Source organism: Terrapene carolina, unplaced genomic scaffold (genome assembly GCF_002925995.2).
Source record: "Terrapene carolina triunguis isolate 2854851 unplaced genomic scaffold, T_m_triunguis-2.0 Scaffold67, whole genome shotgun sequence".
Taxonomy (NCBI): Eukaryota; Metazoa; Chordata; order Testudines; family Emydidae; genus Terrapene; species Terrapene triunguis.
Window position 1 is genome coordinate 9,760,766 of NW_020664418.1, and position 22,342 is coordinate 9,783,107.

At 48.7% G+C, this 22,342-nt stretch overlaps 2 protein-coding genes across 2 annotated transcripts in view; one reads left to right on the forward strand and one right to left on the reverse strand.

Moving 5' to 3' along the window:
• Nucleotides 1-12,892, forward strand: part of MYO9A (myosin IXA) — a 239,300-nt gene extending 226,408 nt beyond the window's left edge. The window contains exons 40-42 of the mRNA XM_026648438.2: nucleotides 6,005-6,207; nucleotides 7,645-7,787; nucleotides 8,427-12,892. Of these exons, the coding sequence (XP_026504223.1) occupies nucleotides 6,005-6,207; nucleotides 7,645-7,787; nucleotides 8,427-8,902 (822 nt within the window). The 3' untranslated portion in view covers nucleotides 8,903-12,892. The remainder of the gene's footprint in view (nucleotides 1-6,004; nucleotides 6,208-7,644; nucleotides 7,788-8,426) is intronic.
• Nucleotides 12,893-17,162: 4,270 nt separating this feature from the next.
• The window catches only part of NR2E3 (nuclear receptor subfamily 2 group E member 3), a 14,966-nt gene continuing 9,786 nt past the window's right edge, over nucleotides 17,163-22,342 (reverse strand). Inside the window, exons 7-8 of the mRNA XM_024213788.2 lie at nucleotides 19,275-19,380; nucleotides 17,163-17,295 (exon numbers count right to left, since the gene is read on the reverse strand). Coding sequence (XP_024069556.2) covers nucleotides 17,163-17,295; nucleotides 19,275-19,380 — 239 coding nt within the window. The remainder of the gene's footprint in view (nucleotides 17,296-19,274; nucleotides 19,381-22,342) is intronic.

The following is a 22,342-nucleotide window of genomic DNA, read 5'->3' on the forward strand; positions in this document are numbered from 1 at the left end:
GGGAGATTTCCATTACTTGCATCTGAAGAAGTGAGGTTCTTACCCACGAAAGCTTATGCTCCCAATACTTCTGTTAGTCTCAAAGGTGCCACAGGACCCTCTGGATTTCACAGGCTCATTTGTACATTTTTGGGATATATTTTGCAAATTTGGACTAATTTATCCTGTGTTAATCAACTCTTTGCTGGCTCTGTTTATGACCTCCTCACTCCTGCACTAAAGTCCCCTAATCCCACAGTGGCCTGCTGTCTGGTACTGCCCACTGTGTTAAAACCCTTCACTTGTTTCCCTCCCGCATAACGTCAGGGGGAATCTGGGGTGAAGCTGCCCTTAACCAAGCCCTTGCTTTGACTCCCTGTATGCAAGTCACTTCATTAGTACTGCCTTCAGCAGCGAGGACTGAACTGAGCTGCCTATAAAGGGTCACTTTCTTTTTCCCCCACTGCCTTTCTGGGAGTTTGGAATACCAGCTCATTTAGCTTTCACACACCCAACTGGGTAGATGAATGAGAGGCAGAGTCTGGGAATTGAATCGACCTGTGTCCCCCTTTACTGTAAGCCGAACAAGCAACAGGCTGTTCGTGTGCTGTGTTCTGCTTATAGAATGAGAAAGGATGACTGATTCATCACAGGACAGTCAACCCAGATCTGTGCTGCTGAAAGGAAGAGCAGGCTCTCCATTTATAAAGACTCAGTATCCTCCTGTGGCATGTCCTATCAGGAATCCTGCTTTGTGAATTGCAGCCAATGCTAAATCTGCTCCAAACAGGCGCTTCAACAGTTATTTTGCAAAGCTTGTGGCTCAGCTGTGCGTTGTTGCTGATGCCGCAGAGAGCTGACTCACTCATGACATTAAAAGACTCTAGAAGTTCTTTTAAGGGGGCAATGGCATGTGCACTCTAACCTTCTGCTTTCCTTTTCATGTCCTCTCTAATCCAGAAACCTGTACTAATTGCAGTTAGATTTATGAGCATAACCCGCAATTCAATCCCGGTATGTATTAATTGCATCGCACTCCGTGACAGCTGCATCCCATCATTGTGTGTAACCCTCCGCTCGTTCAAGCACCGTGTCACAGGCCTTTGTTTGACTCTGCCCATTCATTCCTGTGCAGGACCCACCTCAGTGACTGACTTTTCATTTCTCTCTCAGTAGGGAGCACCCTAAGGTCCCCCTGTCCTGGAGGAGGTGCTAGAGCAGGAGTAGGAACTGATGCCCAGTGGTTGATGAAATAGCCCTCAGCAACTGCAGTCGGTTACTGCAATTCACTGGTCCGCTTCTCCAAAGGCTGCTCTTGTACTCTGTCTGTGTGTACTCTCCTAGTCACGCCACTGCTCCTGCATGCTGCTCTTTGGAGGGGTGATTTGACCTGGCAAATCGCACAAACCTTCTCAGAGAGGGTGGAGGGTCAGCACTAACAAATGAAAATAGCTGGGGGAATCCTCATCACTTAGCCAACAGAGGCCTCTGTTTGCTGCAGAGTTCTCTCCTGAGTCTCTAATTAACCCTGCTTCAGTCAGCTTTGCCATTCTTGTCCTTTCTATTGTGTTCCTCGTTCCATTCATTTTCTCTTTACCTCTAGTTCTGTTCTTTTCTTCCCTCCCCTCTGTTTTCATCCAAGCCCTTCTTTTTCCTTCTCTTTCCTCCCTCACACCTCTTCCTTTACTCATGTGTGTCTGTTTATACACAGTACCCCTCCGAGTTGTTCCCGCTGCTTCAGTTCTGCCATCATTTCGCACCACAGTGGATGGATGCCCCCCAGATGCTTGCCCCAGCTAATGCAGCATGGCTAAAGCAGGGTAGTGCAGCACTAGGAGCAATCTAGGAGAACTGAGCAGGAAAAGAGGCCCCACTTTTCCTCTCGCCCCTCCCTACACCTGAAGCCAAATGCACCGTGATGTTCAGAACTTGGCACTTCCAACCTTCAGCTTTTAATTTATGGATCCAATTGATGGATCTTTTATTTTTTCCTCACTCCTGCTACAGTCTGTAGCCCATCAGAAGCAGCTACTTCCTACCTCTTGCTTGGCAGGATGGTCACGTTGTGATGGATGAGGAGAGCAGTCTTTGCAACAGTACTTTAATGTGAAAGATAACACACCTGTTTACTCACAGCCACAGTATCTCCTCGCCCTTTTACATACTTAGCAGTGCCAAGCATTTGGGGACTGATTAGAAGATCAGAATCTGAGCTATGCTGCCATTAATTTCTTGTGTTGGTCGATGTATTCTGCAATTCCTTCATTCATGTTTGTGTCTGTGCTGCAGCATTCTCATTAAGGGTCTGTCTGTAGGAGCCTGTATTGTGCTATCCATCTTTAAAACACACACACATTAAAGAGCAGCTGTGTCCTTTGCCTTTCTCAGATGGGTCCAGCAAAGTGCTAGATTGATTCAGGTGAATAACAGAGGCATTAAGCCAAGGCACACTTACGTTGACTACAAAGCTTTTAGCTTTTGACTTTCTCCATCAGTAGCATTAATGTACATGATATAGTTAAAGTAACTTTTACCCTAGAGAATCTCTTCCAGAAAGGCATCCCACTCTTGTTTTGAAGACATCATATGCTGGAGAATTTACCACATCCCTCGGTAGTTTGTTCCAATGGTTAATCACCCTCACTGTTTTTAAAAAAAAATGCCTTGTGGCATGGATGGAATATGGGTCAAGGGTGACTACTGGGACTGTTTCTACCTTTGCAAATGGGGACAGGTGGTGATGCTTTGTCTTCAGAATTGAGGTGATATGATGCCCCGATGGTAGTTGAGCCTCTCCTGGAGGCTAACCTTGGAACAGCATTGGCCCCAATCATAAAGCAGGTTGCTCTGCTGCTAGAGAATATCATAGAATCATGGAAATGTAGGGCTAGATGGAACTTCAAGAGGTCATCTCCCCACACTGAGACAGGACCAAGTAAACCTAGACCATCCCTGACCGATGTTTGTCCAAACTGTTCTTAAGAACCCCCAGTTTCAGGGATTCCACAACCTCCCTAGCTAACCTGTGCCAGTGCTTAACCATCCTTAAAGTTGTGAAGTTTTTCTAATATCTTACCTCAATCTCCCTTGCTGCTGACTAAGCCAATAACTTCTTGTTCAAGCCCCAGTGGACATGGAGAACAATTGATCACCATCTCATTATAACAACCAAGACTGTTATCTCCCCTCTCAGCCTTCTTCTCTGTAGACTAAACATGCCCAACCTTTCGTCACAGGTCATGTTTTCTAAACCTCTTACCGTTTTTCTTGCTCTCTGGAATCTCTCTAATTTGCCCATATGTTTCCTAAAGTGTGGTCCCCAGAACTGGACACAGTACTCCAGATGAGGCCTCACCAGTGATGAGTAGATTGGAATAGTCACTTCCCATGTCTTAGAAATGACAAATACAACAAAATTCCCCGATCTGACATCCAACTCAAAAGTGAAGGGGGGGAATAAAAAAGAGTCTGCAAAATCCCATCTGAATCTGCTCATTCTATCCCCAAAATACATGATGAGCAGCAGAAAGTGCAGTGTGTAGGGAAAGGCCCTGGGGTTGTAATTGGGGCACCAGATTCTGTAGATTCAGGAATCATTAAGTGGGACAAAGCAGTATCTGAAGTTCTAGCAGTACAATTTGTATTGACATGAATGAGATTTGCGCAACTCAAAGCCTGTGCAGCACTTAGGAAAAAAATACCTCTCCCCACATTCTCGTTCAAAACAGTCTGTTTTTTTGCTTTCAGAGCATAAAGGAGGAACCATTACAAAGAGACTTAGAGCAAAATCTGTTTAGTTTATCAAGAAGATCAATAGGTGACTTGATTGTATAATTATATTTATGGGGAGAAAATCCCAGAAATTGAAGGGCTCTTTAATCTAGCAGAGAAAGGCAGAACAAGAAACAATGACCAGAAGCTGAAGTCAGACAAATTCAAATGAGAAATAAGGCATATTTTTGCTAACAGTAAGAGTGATTAACCATTAGAACAAACTACTAAGGGATGTGTTAAATTCTCCAGCATTTGATGTCTTCAAACCAAGACTAGGTTGTCTTTCTGGAAGAGATGCTCTAGCGAAACACATGTTACTGGACTCAATACAGAGATAAGTGGGTGAAATGTAGTGTCTTGTTTTATACAGAAGGTCAGACTAAATGATCTAATGATCCCTTCTGCCCTAAAACTCTATGAATCTGAAGAGTGAAATGCAAAGTGTTTCTCATAATGGTAAAAGTTCCCATATTCATGTGGAACTGATAGGAGATTAGTCTCTTCATTGTGTCTTATGTCCAAAGAAACCTGTTATTTCTCTGTCCCCATGAGGCAAACCGAGGCATCTGGTACTAGGAAAGGTCAAATATAGCCCAGCTCTACGTACAATATCTTTGTTACTCTTTTTTCCTCATTCCTTTTCAATGGATTGGAGTTCCAGTCCTGGTAGGGAAAGAAACCACTGGTTCACATGAGTCATGCATGCAAAACTGCAGCATCTTCAGTATATGGGGTGTGAAGATTGGCACAGTAATTCCCACACTAATGGAAGACACCAAACATACCATAGTAACCTTTATGATCCCATAGGAATTAACAGAACATTGCAGTTAATGTTCTAATATTGAAAGTGGGGGTATTTATATACTGGGCTGCTGATCAAGTTGTAGTTAATATAATGAGCCAGCAGCTGTAATGTGAGTTACAGCGCACTGAGTGAGTCTGTGAAGATCTGAAGATACTGAGCTTGCTCACTAGGTTGGGCTTTCCAAAGAAATTAAGTTGATTTAGGAATACAGGTCTCATTGCAAATCCATAGGACTTCTGCTCTGAAGTCTCTTACCTACTTTTGAAAATTCCTCCCAAAAATTACAGCAAGGAAGAATCTTCTTGCATAACTAGCTGGCAGTTTTCAAACTATTATAAGTTGAAATAATAGCGCCTCTGCTTACTTCATATCAGAATAGTTACCCAGTCGGCTGGAGTTGTACACTGCTTGATCAGCAGTCTAGTAGTTATTCATAGAATCATAGAATATCAGGGTTGGAAGGGACCTCAGGAGGTCATCTAGTCCAACCCCCTGCTCAAAGCAGGACCAATCCCCAGACAGATTTTTGCCCCAGATCCCTAAATGGCCCCCTCAAGGATTGAACTCTCAACCCTGGGTTTAGCAGGCCAATGCTCAAACCACTGAGCTATCCCTCCCCCCCTAAGCTCTGAAGGATGCTTAGAGATTTTTCTCTTGAACAGTTTCACTGCTCTGCCATCTTTCCCCTCACCTTGTTTCACACAGTGGCACCTCTGCCTCCTCATTCCCTTTCCCTGATGTAAGGAGCTAGTGTGTGCTTTAACTGGCCTCTCTGCTTACTTTAATATTGGACCTCTCATTTCCACAGACAGTGCGAGGACTAAAAGTGCAGCCATGGTTTTGTAGCTGGCTTTTGCACTTAGCATCATTTGAGCTCCCTAGTGTTTGTTGTGTACGGAGAGCAACTCACCAGCCTGCTAAGCTGAATGTTCGCATTGGATAGTGTTATCCGTATCGTTTTGTGTGCATAGTGGGATTGTTTTTCGCAAAGAATGGGATGGTTTAGGACTGTGCACGCCAACGTTTTGTGTACAATGTTCAGGATGTTCTCACCCCGAGCCAGCATTGTGATTTGGCAGACTGAAGGCTTCCTGCCTTACAGCCTGGGCTTGTAAAAATACATTCTGTTGTGTCTTTGACTTTGGAAGTCCGATGTGCATGTCACTAAAAAGTTTCATCTGTCCTTTTCTGAACACGCAAAACATTTATGTCCCCCCAGCCAGCCTGCTGTGAGCTTTGAGATGTCCTTGATTGTCATGCATTGTAACTGGTGTTGTGGACTGTGTACATGTGCTAAGCACTTGTTGCTGAAGTTGTTTCCTCCATTCTTGGTACTGGAGATAAAGGGGGGAAGAACACTGTCAGTTTAAAATGTACCATGACATGCCTGCAAGGTTTGGCGATAATGGCATGAAGTTTGTTGATTTGGGTTTTTATCTGCAGGGCAAAGGACGTCTAAGGCGTGGAACTTTCCCCAGTCCAACATCTCCTGTTTCAGTGCGATTACCCTCCGTGTCTGATGTTTCTGAGGAGACTGTGAGTAGTGAGGAGGCAATGGAGATGGATGTCTCAGATCAGCAGCAGGCAGCTATGCAGCAAGAGGAGAGGGTGCTGACTGAGCAGATCGAGAGCTTGCAGAAGGAAAAGTGAGTCACAGGGAATGGAGGGGTGGAAGGGCTCAGTGCTCCAGAGGTGGACAATTAATGTTGGGAATCTGGAATCTTAAATTCAGATTCTCTTAGAGCCACAGGTGAACACAAATTTGGTCCCACTCTGATAGCTGTTGAAAAATGTTCTCCACTTCACAAAATTTTGTACAGTTAGCAATGTCTGCACATCAGGGTGAGGTGCATCAGCAGTACTATGAAGGGGACCCAAAACTGAAGGCAAGTCGTGTTGCAGGTCGGGATTGAGGTGCATTTGTGCTGAAGGGTAGGGGTGCACTTGCGCGGAATGGCAGGTCAAGATTGAGGCACATTGCCAGAAAAAGAGTTTTAGAACTGGTATGGAATAGAGACTACATGGATGTCAGTTAGCAGTGGGGAAAGGTGATGTGTCCATGCTGATCGTTAGAAGATCAGCAGTGGTTCCTTTCGTTGAATGTGAAGTATTGTTGAACTGACTGGAATTGGCAATGTAGCCCTTGGTTTCATTCCTTTCTATGCAGGAGAAGCCAGAGGCTAATGCTAAGTAAATGCTCTTCTTCCTGAAGAGCCCTGACATACACTTCCGTCAGGATTCCATCCGGTCACCCTTCCTGCCCAATGTGTGTGGGGAGCCACTAGGGGAGATGGTGAAACATTCTGAGCTGCAGCGACATCAGTCTGCTGCTGACACTCAGCTCTCTGATTCCTTCTCCTCTAATGGAGATTCTACAGCCTCGTTACTGCTGCTGTCTGACTGATCGGGATCTGGGTGAAAGACAGCCCAGAAGCAGTGGGAGAGATGCTAGCTGGCAGGCAGCAGCACTCAGAGTAATGATCATAGACTTTGTCTGCATCAGCTGTTGAGGGTGTACAGCCCTTCCCCCTTGCTAACCTGGCTCTCCAGCCTTGGGGCCTTGTTAGATGCTGGCCAGGAGTCTGAGATTGATCTTCTCTAATGTGGATCTTGCAGGGCTCATCCTTGCCTTTGTCACCCCCAAGCCAGACTGCTGTGCTGCCATTTTGTTCGCCTCAACAATGGTGCAGTTCAAGGTGCTGGTGATGACCATTAAAGTGCTGGTCTGGGGACGGGATGGCTCAGAAGCTGCCCCTTGCCAGACGTCCAGCCACAGCACTTGGATTAGCTGGGATGTTCTTGCTGATGGTTCCTCTAGTGGAAGCCTCCATGACCACTGGTGGACTGATTCCAGTGTAGACTCCAGCTCTGACATTTGCACTTTCCTCCCAGTGTGATACCCCAATATCTGTGTTTTGGTTCTGAACTTTGTTTGTTGTTGTGTTCTGTTCCTGACACTGCGTTTTCACGGCCTCCCTCAAGCTCTCCAGCCAGTGCCCTTCTGGGTCTCCCTGCTTACACAGCACTGGTTTACTTCCTCTCCACCTTTGTCCTGGTTCACCAACTAGGGTTATTTTCTGCAGGGAGGAGCTGACTTTTGAGATGCTTGCACTGGAGCCCCGAGCCTCTGATGATGAAACCCTCGAGTCTGAAGCTTCCATTGGCACTGCGGATAGCTCCGAAAATTTGAACTTTGACTCTGAAGGGGCTATCTCTGATCGATCGGGTAATCACAGTCCTCTTCTGACAGGTTTTCTTACTAGACTGATTCAGTGCAGCAGAATTGGGCCTACTGATACATGCAACAGCATCGGCACTTCAAGCTTTAGAGTGGTGCTTAGACTTCCCCCCCCCCCTTCCTTCCTAGTCTGTGCTGCAGCGGCACTGCGTGTCCTACTCATGCGTGTGCAAACTCTGTCCCACAACTGAGACTCCTCCAGTCCCAAATCATAGAATTGTGAGCAGCCTAATCCTAGAGTGGGCTAAAGCATTTGCTTGGGAGGTGGCATTCCCTGCCTGGGACACCCTCCATCTTCACCCCAGAGGGAGCATAGTCTGTTGATTAAAACACAGGCCTGAGAGACCTAGCTTTGCTACTGACTTGTGAATGGACTTCAGCAAATCACGTAATCATTTTGTGCCTGAAATTGTGTCAGACCCCCTGGTTGTCCCAGACACTGTGGGTAACCATTTCACATGTTAACCTGTAGGCACCGTGGGTTGGTCACTTCTCTTTTCCAGTTTAATTGCATATGTTCCCCCTGACATGCCCAGCAAATTCACTCTCAGATAGTAAGAGTTACATAACTGTATATGCAGCCTTGTGTGTATCTGTTCTCATTCCCCTCCCCTCTCTTTCTATCAGAGAGAAGTTTAGCACTTAGTTCACTGAGGCCTGTCAAGATTGAATCCACGAGCAGGTCGCGAAGGCACCTGAGGAAGCAGCAAGACTCTCTGGACTCAGTGGATTCTTCGGTTTCTTCTCCGTCTTCATCCTCCTCGTCCTGCTTACCTCACGTGACTAGGAAACGATTCCAAATGTACTCCAAGTCACCCTTCTATCGAGCAGTTGCTCCTGGCAATATCACTGAGCAGAGGTTGGGACTTGAAGGGTTACCAGGGCAGCTTAGGGGTCTGGATGACAGGCCCCAGTTCACCAGCAGAGGGACGTTCAGCCCTGAGAAAGGCAAACAGAAACTTAAGAATGTGAAAAACTCACCCCAGAAAACCAAAGAACTCCCAGAGGGGGCAGCTGGGGCAGGCCGGAAAAGAAACACTGAAGCAGACTGCAGCAGCACCCAGCAGCTGGTGCTTTTTGGGAACAATGAGTTTATGGTGTGAACCAGTTGCCCCAAATCTCATCATTGCTGCAGACAAGTGATAGCATCTCACCTTTGGTATCTTCCCCCCCATCATCACCGCCACCATTGTAGAGTTGCTGCCAGCTGCCCATGCAAAGCATTTATTCACTAATTGCTTGGGCTTCCAACCTTGCATTGCCAGTGCTACGGGGAGCAGGAGACTAACTCTTAACAAAAGCCTGTTGGGGACAGTTTCAGCAGTGGCCTTAGCTCTTTTTAATATTTTGGAACTCAAAACCTGCCAGGTTTTTCTGACTGGGGACTCAGAACAAAAGAAAATAAATTGGGGGAAGAATTGCTGGTGAGCTCTCTTTTACTTCCCATCAGCCCTTGGCTTTCTCTTTCTGAGCAGAGGAAATGGGGAGAGGGAAAATCAAACCGCCAGGTAACGCCAACAGGATCTTGGAGTTTGGGGAGCTGGTCCACGCCTGTCTTGACCTTGATGTGAAAGCTGCAGACTGTGTGTTTGTGCTGGGATGAAGCATAAACTCCTCCTTACAAGGAACCACAGCAAAGAGTAGACCAAGCCCTTTGTTCAGAGCTATTTATAATGCACTCCATGTTGTTGTCAGGTGATAATAAAAAGCTATCATTTCCATTCAAACAATCAGAGCATGTCTCAAAACTCCCACCACACAGACCTGCAATGAAAAGAGAGTGATTTTTATTTTTGTTGTTGTTGATGTCAGGAAAACTAATGCCAGTTTGACTCCTGGTTAGTTCAAGCCAAATACTTGTGCCGAATTTTCAATAGCCATAACTAATCCTGTGATCGAGGCACAAAGAAGGGTTTTTAAAAAACAAAGGAACCTTTAGAAATATAAACCTAAAATATTTACAGCCACATCACAACCCTGCAGTGCTGCCTACTTGTATACACTGACCAAGTGAACAATGGTTAACAGTTCCAGTGAAGGACAGGAACTTCTCAGCCAAGCAGCAAACTCATGCAGACAAAACAGCACTATTTTAATTGCATTGTTAAATCAAAAGGAAATGCATGGAAAAGTGTTAAGGAAATTTTCCCAAAGTAATCTGTTTTTAAAATGTGACCTAACCAACTTTCTCCCCTTTTCTCAGATCATCAGTATTAAAAGCAAAAAGAAAAAAATCAAGGACTACTTTTTGTTAATATCCTGGTTACTGAAGTTCACTGTATATATATTTTAAAGGTTTTTATTTTCCCCCTACATGGAACGTTTTTGCCAGGAAAAGAAAGGGAGAAGTGAGGGAAGATAGAATTAGCCCCTAAGATTATTGCAGGGAAAGAAATGGCACCATTTTTCACCATAGTGCATCACCATTCACCATGTCTCAGCTCACTGAACATTTGTGAGATTAGCAACCTGCCTAAACTGCTTAGAACATGTGAGAAGCTGATGCATGTGCACCTCTCACTGTAAATGTGACACCTTTGTCAAGGCAAGTATGTGACAAATGTTTGTTTTAAAAGTTCTCACTAGATCTCTTTAGAGTAAGACGAGCAGTGTCATTCTGTCAGATCAAGGCTAGATTTGTCATTCATGATGTCATCCTGTGACTTGCCACCAGCACAGATGTTGCTGTAACACTTTTAAAAAACAGATTTGTAGGAATCTAGTTAGTAAGCTTAGAGGCAGTAGTCCAGGTGGTCACTTAGTGACTTGGAACTTTATGGGGATGTCCCTACGTGTTAGTCTGCATCCATGGTCACATGGATGAAGACCAGCAATCCCAGAGCATCATTCAGAGAAATTACAGATGCCAGTCCATTTCCCTAAGCAGCCAGGAATTTGCTGATGCTGAGAGGAGGAGTTGATTAGAAGGGGCTTCAGGACCTGAGTTAGAACTATTAGCTGAATAAATGCTGGATTGGACCTGCCAGTTAACCTGCTAGTTCTGTACTGGGTAATGTTCTGAAGCCAAATGTGCTTCTAACCTTGATCCTCCTAATCAGAAATCTAGAACAGCAGTGTCAGAATAGCAGCACTGGTTTGTGTACCTGACCTCTCTCTCTCTAGCAACCAAGAGTAACGGGAAAAGACATTTGCATTTCATAATATTGCTGGGTAATGGTTTTGTTATTTTACCTCCATAATATGGAACTAGAAGTATCATGCAACTCCCAGTAACCCCTTCCCTTGCCTCCCTTCAGTAGCGTTCCAGTACAGAACCAAGTCTGCATCCTGGCTTCACAACAGTATATCTCAGTTCAGAAAGGGCCCTTCCTGAACTTGCAGCTGTTGTGGACAATGGGACACCTGGTTTCGTACATGGGTGAGCACCCTGGGGATGAGTCAGTCTGCTGGAGTGGCCTGTAATAGTAGTAGGTTTAATGATTCCTTCCTCTCAGACTTCACTGGTGGGGGAGCAATACTTTGGCATGTTCCTCGGCTGGTTGAACCTGCATTTCTTTAGAGGGATTTTTTTATTTATTTATTTTTTTTGGCAGTGAAAAAAATGTAATTTAGGCCACTTTTGCCAGAGTGGTGATGACATGGAGCAGGGACAGGGATTTACAGTTCCTGCTTTGACCTCCGTGGATTTAATTATGCCAAACTCTTTAGTTCTAAAGTTGCTAATTTAATAGGTCTCTAGCCGTTTTACAGATGAACCAAGAAACCCCTGGCAAGGTGGGTGGTGGTTATGAAGGTGGAAAGTAACTAAGGAAACGCTACAGGGCACCCAAACCCTTCAGAAGCCAATTATAAGATTACCCAAAAAATGCATATGAAGTGGATAGAATATGCTGTTGTTTCAACTGGAATTAAATGAACTGATGCCATGCAGAGTAATAAAATTTTAACTTTAAAAATAAAGTTTTAAACATGAATACAGACCAGCTAACTACAGATTTTGCAACTAGAACTTAGTTAACCATTCTGATGGTGCACAAGCCAGAAGCGATTTCAGTGCATACAATCTTAGAGTGGGTTGGCTCTGCACAGCTTATAGTCTAAAGGAGTCAAAACTTACATTTAGTCAGTAGAGTCAGAGGAGACTAAATACTCGCAGAGAGCAGATTTGTTGAGGAAGGATGTGCCGTTTTTACATAGCCTTTGTTTAAAAAAACCCATAACTGCACTTCAAGATCAGAAAAGTCACTCTGTAAAAATCTCCTCTTAGTGGATTCATATTGTTCTTTCAGTGATTTTCATATGGGAATTTGCTGTGTTTAAAAGTCCAAGCACAAGCTGTCGAACTGCCAGCACAGTGGGTTCAACCTGTTATTTCAAAATCAGGCTGTGTTCTTTGTGCTTCACACTGTGTATCATCTCCCATGTGGAATCAGAATGCTGCTGGCACTTTTGCTGAGGCTCCTTCAGGCAGAATAGTACACAGCTTGCTTTTCTTAAGCTGTACTGAGTTCTGCAAGACTGATTCAGAGCATACTTTATGAAGGAGCCACTTTTACAGAGTTACTTTTGGGATCATCATCTGATAGAGAATCCCTGTTCTGATGGCTCTGCAGATGGAATCGTTAGAAATAGGACAGGGCTCAGTTTTCAGCAGGGATTATTCCTACTTACCTTCTTCCGAAGGTTTTTGCACCCATTGACTTGCGGGTTCCTCAATAATGTTGATTATTGAACTACAAATTTCTGCAGAAGCAACGGGTCAGGATGGGGAGGGACATCATGAAGTTTTCACAAAAGGTGGTACAGGTTGCTGTCCCCTGCAGAGTCGTACTTAATATTGCCATGCAAGGAATTAAGTTTGGGATCCCCCCACAGTGTCCACACCTGCAGAAGCAGCATGCATCTGCCCATATATGATAGCAGAGGCTGCAAGTCATACCGCTGTTACAGCCTTTTCAGTTGGGTCGAGTGGAGGATACACAAGGAGCTATGGATAGCTGCCTCCGCTCAAGGGGTGAGATTTAACATTAGCTGAAGACTGTTAATACTGGAAAAGCATCAGGGGATCCAACATTGATTTATCAAGCCCTGCTTTGTTTAGATTAAGGAACGGTCTGTCTGTCCCCCCCCCCCCCCCCACTCCCCATGGTGTTGGTGAAGAGGAATTACATAAGCACTTGTAATTAAGATGTTAAGCACCAAACAGTCTGAACACAGCTTCCCATTAGAAATCAGATGTGTATGGTTCAAAAGGTGATACACACAGGAAGCCCTGAATGAAAACGTGGCTTTCGACATGCCCGCCTCTGCTGTTCTCAGGGTTTCTGACCCTCCACAACGAATCCACTTCTGCAACAGTAACTCTAGGCTTCAGATACACTCCAGGGGTGTCCTAGCTTTCCTTTCTTCCAATCCAAGAGCATTCATTTCAGCCAGAACCCTCCCACCCACCACTTTCCTTTTATCTTGTCTTGAAGTGGGGAGGGGGAGACAGTGAAAAGGTTCTAGTGGGTCCAGACTGTGTGTTCTGTTTTTGTCGTTGTTTAATTATTATTTTGAACACAGGCACGGGATAGACCAATTCTTTGTTTCGTTCCCCGTCCGCGTTTAAGCCTGATGCCTGTCTTCCAGGCCTGTCATGCAGTAGGTAAGCGGTAGGTTCTCCGATATGATACACTCCTTGTACCAAGTGAATGTACTTACCACTGGAAAGGATAGGGGCTGCATATTATTATTAATTATTATTATTTGTAATGGAAATTTTTAAAGTAATTTATAAGTATGCTGAGTGTAAATTTAAAAAGCAAAGTCTGTATTGTAAAAGGATATATTATCCTGTGTCATATGCTCTATACATTTTACCTGTTTAGGAAAAAAGACTATATAAAGGAGAAGGATTTCTCTTACCCACAGAGCCAGATTGCATGCCACTGTGCAGTCAACTGGCACTTTGTCATTTCATGTCAGTAGGTTTTCTTTAATTTTTTTTAATTAATGTTGTTTTTTTCCTTCTGGAACAAGGCCGTCATATGTATAAAGTGCAATTTGTGTAATATTTCTTAAATATATACTGTATGGCTGTACAAAACCAACTTTATGAACAAATAACCCCTAGCTTATTAAAGAACAAAGCTATTAAAAAGCAAAGAATGACAGTGATTGATGTGGTTTGTATGACTTGGGAACGTTGCTCCCAACCTCTCCAGATTCACTTTCCTTTGACTCGTGGCTTTCAAGTATTGGCAGGGATCAGGAGGACAACCAAGAGTAGTAGCACCCAGGTAAGACATTTAAGGCTTGACAGAGGAGTGGGAACAGGGTGTGTGTCTCCTGCTTGCTTCTCCAGAACAGACTTCAATCTAATGTGGCCCAGATGCATTCTAAAGACATTATGCAAGGTCCCAGCATACAGCCCCTGAGACAGATCTCAGCTATTGAGACCTGAGTTTCCACGAATCCCCAGTGTGTACTGAAGACATGGGTGGCTGCAGTGTGCTCCAGTTGTGCACAGTAGGGGCAACCCTTAGACTCAGTGACAAATTTCCATTGCATCCCTTGACTGGGCAAAGTTTGAGCTCCCTGTCAGAAATGGTATGCCCCTGGATCTGAGAGCTGGGACTCATGATCCTGGGAGAGAGAGAGAGGGAAACCATTCTTCCAGGTTTAGTAGCATGTCTGCCTTCAGCATGGTGGTTGAACTAGTCACAAGTGATCGTGTAACAATTACCAATACTGGATAAAGTCGCCAGAAGACCATGATTCCCAGCTTCTGATAGTCATCAGCAGTTCCCCTATGGGAACAGAGAAAAATGATGCAAGTTTTACTGCATGCTGGAAGTGTCAGCTTGCGGAGCCACCCTCCCATCCCAAGCAATGGGCCTAGCTGCATGAGTCCAGATGAAGTAGTGCCCGCTGGGACCTTTGGTCCCCACTGTCAGGATTCTGTGATTTGGTAATGCAAAATAAAGCATCTCATCTTTAAGTTACTGGTCCAAACTCAGCTGCGGTAGGTAGTGACCTGAAGTTGTACGGCTGCTCGATCCCCTTTGTGAAATGAGTTAGTAAGCTCAGTCCAGTATCCATGTCACTAAAACCACTACACAGTTATCACTAGTTGGCTCTGCTATTGACTGTCAGTAGAAAGGCTTAAGACTGAGGACTGAGGTGAGCGAACACCCCCTCTCTCTCCTAGCAGTAGGTGGTCTCTCCAGGTCAGGGTTGAAGCCCACTGACCACGTAATGCATGAAGGCTTTTCTTGCTGTACCCAATGGATGGATGGATAGGAGTTCCATCTCCAGAACTATTCATTTGGCATCTCATGAGCTTCTCATTCACATACAAATAAAGAAGAGGGCCCTCTTTCTGCATTCAGCTGTGGCCGGTGGCATGCTGCCATTATGGCCCTAGCTTTGGGGACTGCTCTGGGCTGAGCACACCAGAAACCCACAAGGGTTCTTACCTCGAGCCGTGGTTAGCAATAGGCTGCAATGCAACTGACCTGCGAGAGGAAGGGTCTCATCCAGTAGTGTGAGGTCAGGAATAGACTGGCTGCTCCTGCCCGGGGAGGTGAGTGGGATGCACAAAGGAAGTAGGGCTAAACTGAGAGAGAACTGAACAGTTCCAAAGAGCACACTTTATTAGTTACACCAAGTCAGCAGACAGCACACACTCTGGCAGCTGCAGGGCGAGAGAGGCACTCTGGAAATACGATGTGTGTTTGTACAATTACAAACTATGGACTATGTAAAAAATTGCCCTGCCCCCCTTGCTGCACACACCCCCTCTTGGTTGAAGGGCATTGACTCAACATCAGCATGGCTGAGCCACGATAGCCTTTCCGAGGCAACACTGTCCTTGGTGCTCCCTTTGCTACTCACCAATACGAGTTTTAACTCTTTAACCTCAGAACCCTGGCATTTGCCAGCCAAGCGAATGCTTGGGACATAGTGTCACTGTAGTCTCCAAAGAGAGGAGTTTATGACATTGATGCAGGCAACAGTTCTCCTCATGCAAATATGCCTATCAATATGCCTTCCCTAACAGATCCTATAACAGTTGTCCTTCCTGCATGAGAACAACATCCATTGCTTGCTTCTCCTGCAAGGCACTGCAAAACCCTGCCTCTTCAGAACATGGCGTCCCGTTTGACTGCTTGGATAGCGCTGCTCAGAGGGTGTCATGCTGCCGGAACACACTCAAGGCCCAGCAGTGCGATATGTGTCATTATGCCCAGGTCACGGCCTCCCACAGTGCAGCTTTTCCGCATCAGCAGCCTTCCTCCTTTACTGCACAAAAAGGCTCTTCAGTTCAGAAGACACGGTAGCAGAGATCACATCAGCCTCTCCAGGTCTTTGACTCCGAGCTGTGCTCTCCTAGCTGCAATTAGGGTTTCAAAAGAGAGGCTACAAGTCCAGGGTGCGTTTCAACTTCTCTGCAAACTCTACTTACATTTCTCAGTTCAAATGCAATAGTAGATGTTCTGCCATCACCAAGTGTCCCTAGTCCGAGAGAATGCAAGGTGCCATATAGCAAGACAACAGACCATGCATCCCGTGTTAAACGTCATAGTCTTCCTTAAAGTCAGTGTCTGGATCGCCTGTTAGAGCCTGGTGTGTGGTGGGAAATCCCAGTGAAAAAGTAATTTTAAAAACACATCTTGCACAGATGATGATCTGCTGCTGGTTATCCCCTATTTAGGGTTCAGCAGATACCAAAGGCAAGTTCATTTCTTCCCCCTCCAACTGACAGTCACCTTTTCCTTGACCCTCATAGGCCACCATCTGGGCCATAGCCCATGGCAGGACGTGGGAAGATTTCCAGAACCAGACCTTCCCCCTCTGCCTTCCTTCCATATGATACGGGTTCTGAGCCTGGATCTCTTCCAGACTTTCATTTTTTTCATTAATTTTGCTGACGTTCGTGCCTCACTTTGCATCAAGAGCTGCATTTGCCCACCCCCATTGGGGTGGTGTTAGTACAGTGTCCTGGCTTTCCACCATGAGTTTGTGTTCTTCACATATGTAACGTTAGTTTCATCTTGGTAGGTAGGTACCAGGTGATTCTTGTGGTTCTACTAATGGAGCTTGTAAACTTCTGGTCAATTCTGAGTCAGAGCATCTGCTGTGTGAGCTTCCCGGGGGTGACTGAAACCCCCAATGGGTTACAATGACCTGAATGTTGATAGGAAACAATTTCCAGTTGGCTGCAGCTGCTTGTGAACAGAGATTAATCCTGGCCCATACTATGTCAGGATTGGTAGATATGCAGTTGACTTGGACAACTCACTCAGGACTGAGTGGGATCTCCACATTCCTTTCACCTGCTCTGGAAACCAGGTTCTTGGAACTACCAGGAAGCCCTCAGCACCCACCTCAAGGGACCCTGGTCGCAAGAGGGACAGGTCAGTTTTTGAACATGTCGCAGAGCAGCTTCTCCATGGGAGTGTTCCCGATAGTTCTGCGGAAGAAGAGGAGCTCGATCCGGTCTGAGGAAATAAACCTCAAGGAGGGAAGGAGCAGGAGCAGTTTCCCAAACCTGGAGGAAAGCAGAGAAGTGTCAGTATGGGTTTGGTTAGCTATTAAGTAGAGGGAGAGTCTCAGGGAGGATTTTGATTTTACCCTGCTGTGTCAGAGGTCAAAGGGCTAACAATATCACAATGAGTCAGTAGTTCCCTGGCAAGAGGGGCTGCCCAAACAAAGCTTGCAGAGAGAGAAAATGTTCTGACACGGGTGGTTTCCCCTTGATTTATTCCATCTAATTTCCCTTTTGGGTAACGCGCTTGGGCCATCAAAGCGTGTGTGGCCATGTGTCCCTGAAAACACAGAGCAATTTGCCAACCTACCTACCACTGGGCTGCTGAGTGTAATGCTAAGGTTCAGGCTGGAAAGTAGGGACCTACCACTATAATGTTTTGTGTTCTTCACAAGTACAACATGGTCCATCAGGATGAATTGACTCTAGGCTCCTGCCAGATCTTCCCAACCACGCCTGGAGGAGCCACCGTGTAGCCACTGTTCTAAAGCAGTGGCACATTGGCCTATGCTCAATCCAGCAGCTCAGTGATGCTGTCATCTGTTTCATGCCATGGCTGCCTGCACTTGATGGCTTCACTCCAGAGGAGGAATGACAGCAGCAGACGGTACTGTATGGCTGGTAACCGTTGTTGCTAACTTGCAAAGGCAAGGGGATGCTGCTGTGTAGCGCGGCAGTACCGCGTCTGATAGCAGCATCCAGTAGACATACGGTGACAGTGAAAAAAGGCTGAACGGGCTCCATGGTTGCCGCGCTATGGCGTCTGCCCGGGCAATCCAGGGAAAAGGGCGCGAAATGATTGTCTGCCGTTGCTTTCACGGAGGGAGGATTGACTGACGACATTTACCCAGAACCACTCGCGACAAATTTTTGGCCCCATCAGGCATTGGGATCTCAACCCAGAATTCCAATGGGCAGGGGAGACTGCGGGAACTATGGGATAGCTACCCACAGTGCAACGCTCCGGAAGTTGACGCTAGCCTCGGTACATGGATGCACACTGCCAAATTAATGTGCTTAGTGTGGCCACATGCACTCGACTTTATATAGTCGTTTGCCAAAAATCGAATTCTGTAAATTCGGAGTAATCCCGTAGTGTAGACATACCCTCAGTATGTACAAGCCTGGGTGAGGGGAACAGCTCAAGAGAGGAGCTGTTTGTGCATCCATAGTGCTAAAGACACAGAAAAGAGCAAGTCCTGACTTGATAAGCTCACACTCAGTCTAGGACAGATTCCATCATGGGTGAGGGCCAGAAGGGATTGGTGGAAGAGGCCCTCCAGCCCATGGAAGTTGGCACACATTTAGGTTTCACCTTCTGCGTGTTTGTGGGTTTTGTTGTAAATAACCATGGGATGGGGTGCAGGAAGCCCCCAGATGGAGACGGGGGGGCTACCAGGAAGAAGGAACATCCCCCTTTGCGGGAGGATGTGAAGAGAGAAGAGGGGATGCTTGGTGCACAGGAAGGAGGATGGTGGGTGGCGTTGCATGGTGGAGAAGACCTCAAAGGGAGCAGTGGACAGAGGAGTGGGGATGAGCTGTAGGCAGGTGCAGAGCCCAGGATGCCTTGATGTGGAGGGGGGAAATCCCACAAAGCTGAGTCACCCAGCACCCAATCCCTAAAGGATGTGACGCTCCCTCCTCCACCAGTAGAGGGCGCCAGCCCAACAGGGATGAATCCACCTGCGCTTTAGCCTTCTGCCTATGCAGGAAAGGCTGCTAAAGGAAGGAGGGACAGCTCAGCCCTGCCCCAGCTCTAGAGCAGCACAAGGCAAACCGAGGGCTTCAGCATCATGGAGACTAGCTTAACCAGTAGGGAGAAGAGTGATTTCTGATGGACTTGCCCGGGAGGCGGGCAGTTGTTAGACAGCTGAGAAGGGAGGAGAGGCAGGAAGGTGAGGAGCGAGACAGGCACTGACAGGTGGCCAGCAATGAAGGGTGCTGCGTGGTCAATGGCACGGCTGCAGCATGAGCCCTGTTACCTGACAGGCTGGCTGGGGTAGTGTGTCCGGTTGTGTTGGTCCAGCATCACCTGCGATTGATCTTGCAAGTTCTCCACCTGCTCTGGATCCTTCAGGCCTCGTGTCTCTGTAACAAGATCAGGGCTGTTCTGTGGCACCTGCACTGAGAGAGGCTCCTCGCATGCAGCAGGAGCGCACACAACTCCCGTACCGTGGGCGGGCCAGTGGGTCCAGCCAGCAAGGAGCAATGCCTGGGCCCACAGCGCTGCTCAGGAGCCCCTCTGCACAGAGTGTATCCTGGTGAGGGCGTGCCCATCGGATTGGATCACAGGCTGAACCAGCTCAGCTGAGCTGTAATTGTGCCTGGCTCGGCTCTGAGTGCGAGGTTGGTATTCCAGTGACACTCCCTGGGGGGAGCCCTGGCGGGCGGGCGGGGGGTGGGGGCAGTGCCTCTGCTGCTGTTTGAGATGGTTCGCAGGTCATGGGACCCGACAGCCTCTTGCTCTGAGGCAGGTGCTCTAGCGCCTCCTGTCTCCCCCCCTTCACACTCCCGGCTGCTCCCCAAACGAACACAACTTCATACACAGTGGGAGGGGAGGGGTAGCTAAGCTGCGGTGCCAGCTCTGGCCCGGGACGCTGAAAGTAACAATGGGTGTGAGCTATACAGCTAGGATGTTGGGTTTGTTTTTAATCAATTCACAAGCTGTATCCTCTAGGGAAGGACAGTTGCTGACGACATTAACACTGGAACCATCGTTAATACGGTGAGAGAAATCTGATCATCTTCAGAAACCATGTGGACATGGCTTGGGCAACGTGGATGAACCCTTGTGTATTAACTCCCAGTAGCTGGGGAGGAGGTAGGGTTGCCAGGTGTCCGGTTTTCAAGCAGAATGCCTGGTCGAAAAGGGACCACGGCAGCTCCGGTCAGCACTGCTGACCGGGCTGTTAAAAGTCCGGTCGGCAGCACAGCAGGGCTAAGGCAGGCTCCCTGCAGCTCCCAGAAGCAGCAGAATACCCCCCCTCCAGCTCCTAGGTGTAGGGCTGGCTTTAGTAAGAGCGGGGCCCGATTCCTGGGGGTGGGGCTGGAGCCGCCAGGGCCGGGGGTGCTTGGCCGGTGCTGCCCAGCCGGAACCGGGGCCGGGAGCCCGAGCCAAGCTGGGTCGGAGGGGCCGGGACCGCAGCTGGGGGTGCTCGGCCGGGGCCCCGGGGCCCGGGCCAGGCCGAAGCGGTTGGGGCCGGGGCCGGAGCCGCTTGGCTGGGCCGGAGGGAGCCACTCGGCCAGGGCCGGACTGGGCCGCGCCACGCCTCCCCGGAGCCCTCCTCCTCGCGTTTCCCTCCACCCCAGCTTACCTGATGCTGCCCGCCTGCCCCTGCTTGTTTTCAGACTTCCCGCGAATATCTGATTCGCGGAAAGCAGGGGAGGGGGAGGAGCAGGGGGCGGAGCGTTCAGGGGAGGGGAGAAGGGGGAAGTGAGCTGGGGGAGGGGTGGACAGCTGCGGGGCCCTTTTAGGAGCGGGGCCCGATTCAGCCGAGCCTAAAGCTGGTCCTGCCTAGGCGTAAGGGCAGCCAGGGAGCTCCGTGCACTGCCCCCACCCCAAGCGCCGGCTCCACAGCTCCCATTGGCCTGGAACTGCCTGGCTGTGCCTCCGCATAGGAGCCAGAGGGAGGACATGCCGCTGCTTCCAGGTGCTGCTTGAGGTAAGCATCGCCTGCACCCCAACTCTCTGCCCCAGCCCTGATCCCCCTCCCACCCTCTGAACGCCTAGGTCCCAGCCTGGAACACCCTCCTGCACCCCAAACTCTTCATCCCCGGCCCCACCCCAGAGTCTTCACCCCCAGCTAGAGCCCTCACCCCACAAACACCCCTGCCCAGAGCACCCTCCCACAGTCCAAACCCCTCAGCCCTAGCCAGGAGATCTCTCTAACACACCAAATCCCTCATCCTAGCCCCACACCGGAGCCCTCACCCCTGCCCCACCCCAGAACTCACACCCCCAGCCCAGAGCCTATACCCTCTTCCACACCCCAACCCCCTGCCTCAGCCTGGAGCCCCCTCCCATACTTTGAAACCCTTGGCTCCACCTGCAGCCCGGAGCCCCCTCCTGAACCCCAAACCTGGAGCCCTCACCCCCTCCCGCATCCCATTGCCTCAGCCAGGAGTCCCCTCCCACACCCTGAACTCATTTCTGGCCGGAGCCCTCACCCCCTCCCACACCCCAACCCCCTGAGCCAACCTGGGGAAAATTAGTGAGTGAGGGTGGGGAGAGTGAGCGACAGAGGGAGGGGGGAATGGAGTGAGTGGGGGCAGGGCCTCGGAGGAGGGGCGGGGTAAGGGTGTTCGGTTTTGTGCGAGTAGAAAGTTGGCAACCCTAGGTAACTGGGTTTCTGGGCAGAGCAGCAACGTATGCTGGCAATGCCAAAGGAGGTAGGGCTCAGAGGATTATTATAAACGAGACACCGAACTGATCCGTTTCCTGGCACTGCAGGAAGAAGGTGAATGGCTTGGACCATCCTCCCTCCTGTTTCCAAACTAAATATTGGAAAGCCACTGGTGCAGCTGTTGTGAGGGAGCAGCGCACACTGCCTGTGAGCCGGCTCCCAGGGCATAGCCTGGTCTACTGGGCAATGCGTTCCCCGGATCGCCTCCACTCTGAGCAAGCAGGAAGCATGTGGGAGGGTCCCAGGCCTGGCAGCCAGTTTAGCCTCCTGTGAGGGGTGGAGAGGAAGGCAGCCGGCCAGGCTCTGTCCATGACCACAGGAATCGGGCCCCGCTCGGGCTGGGGTCGCGGGGTTTGGGTCCGGGCCGGAGCCGGGCCGGAGTCGCTCGGCTGGGGACGCGGCCGGCGCCCCGGGGCCCGAGCCAGAGCCGCCAGGGCCGGAGGGGCTCGGGCTTGGGCTGGGGCCCGAGCCGGGCCGGGGGTGCTCGGCCGGGGCCGGAGCCTTGGGCCCCAGCCGGGCCAGGGGTGCTCGGCCGGCACTGCTCGGCCAGGGCCGGGGCCGGCGCCCCGGAGCCTGAGCCAGAGCCGCCGGGGCCTGAGGTGTTCGGGCCGGGCCGGCGCCCCGGGGCCCGAGCCGGGGCCGGGGGT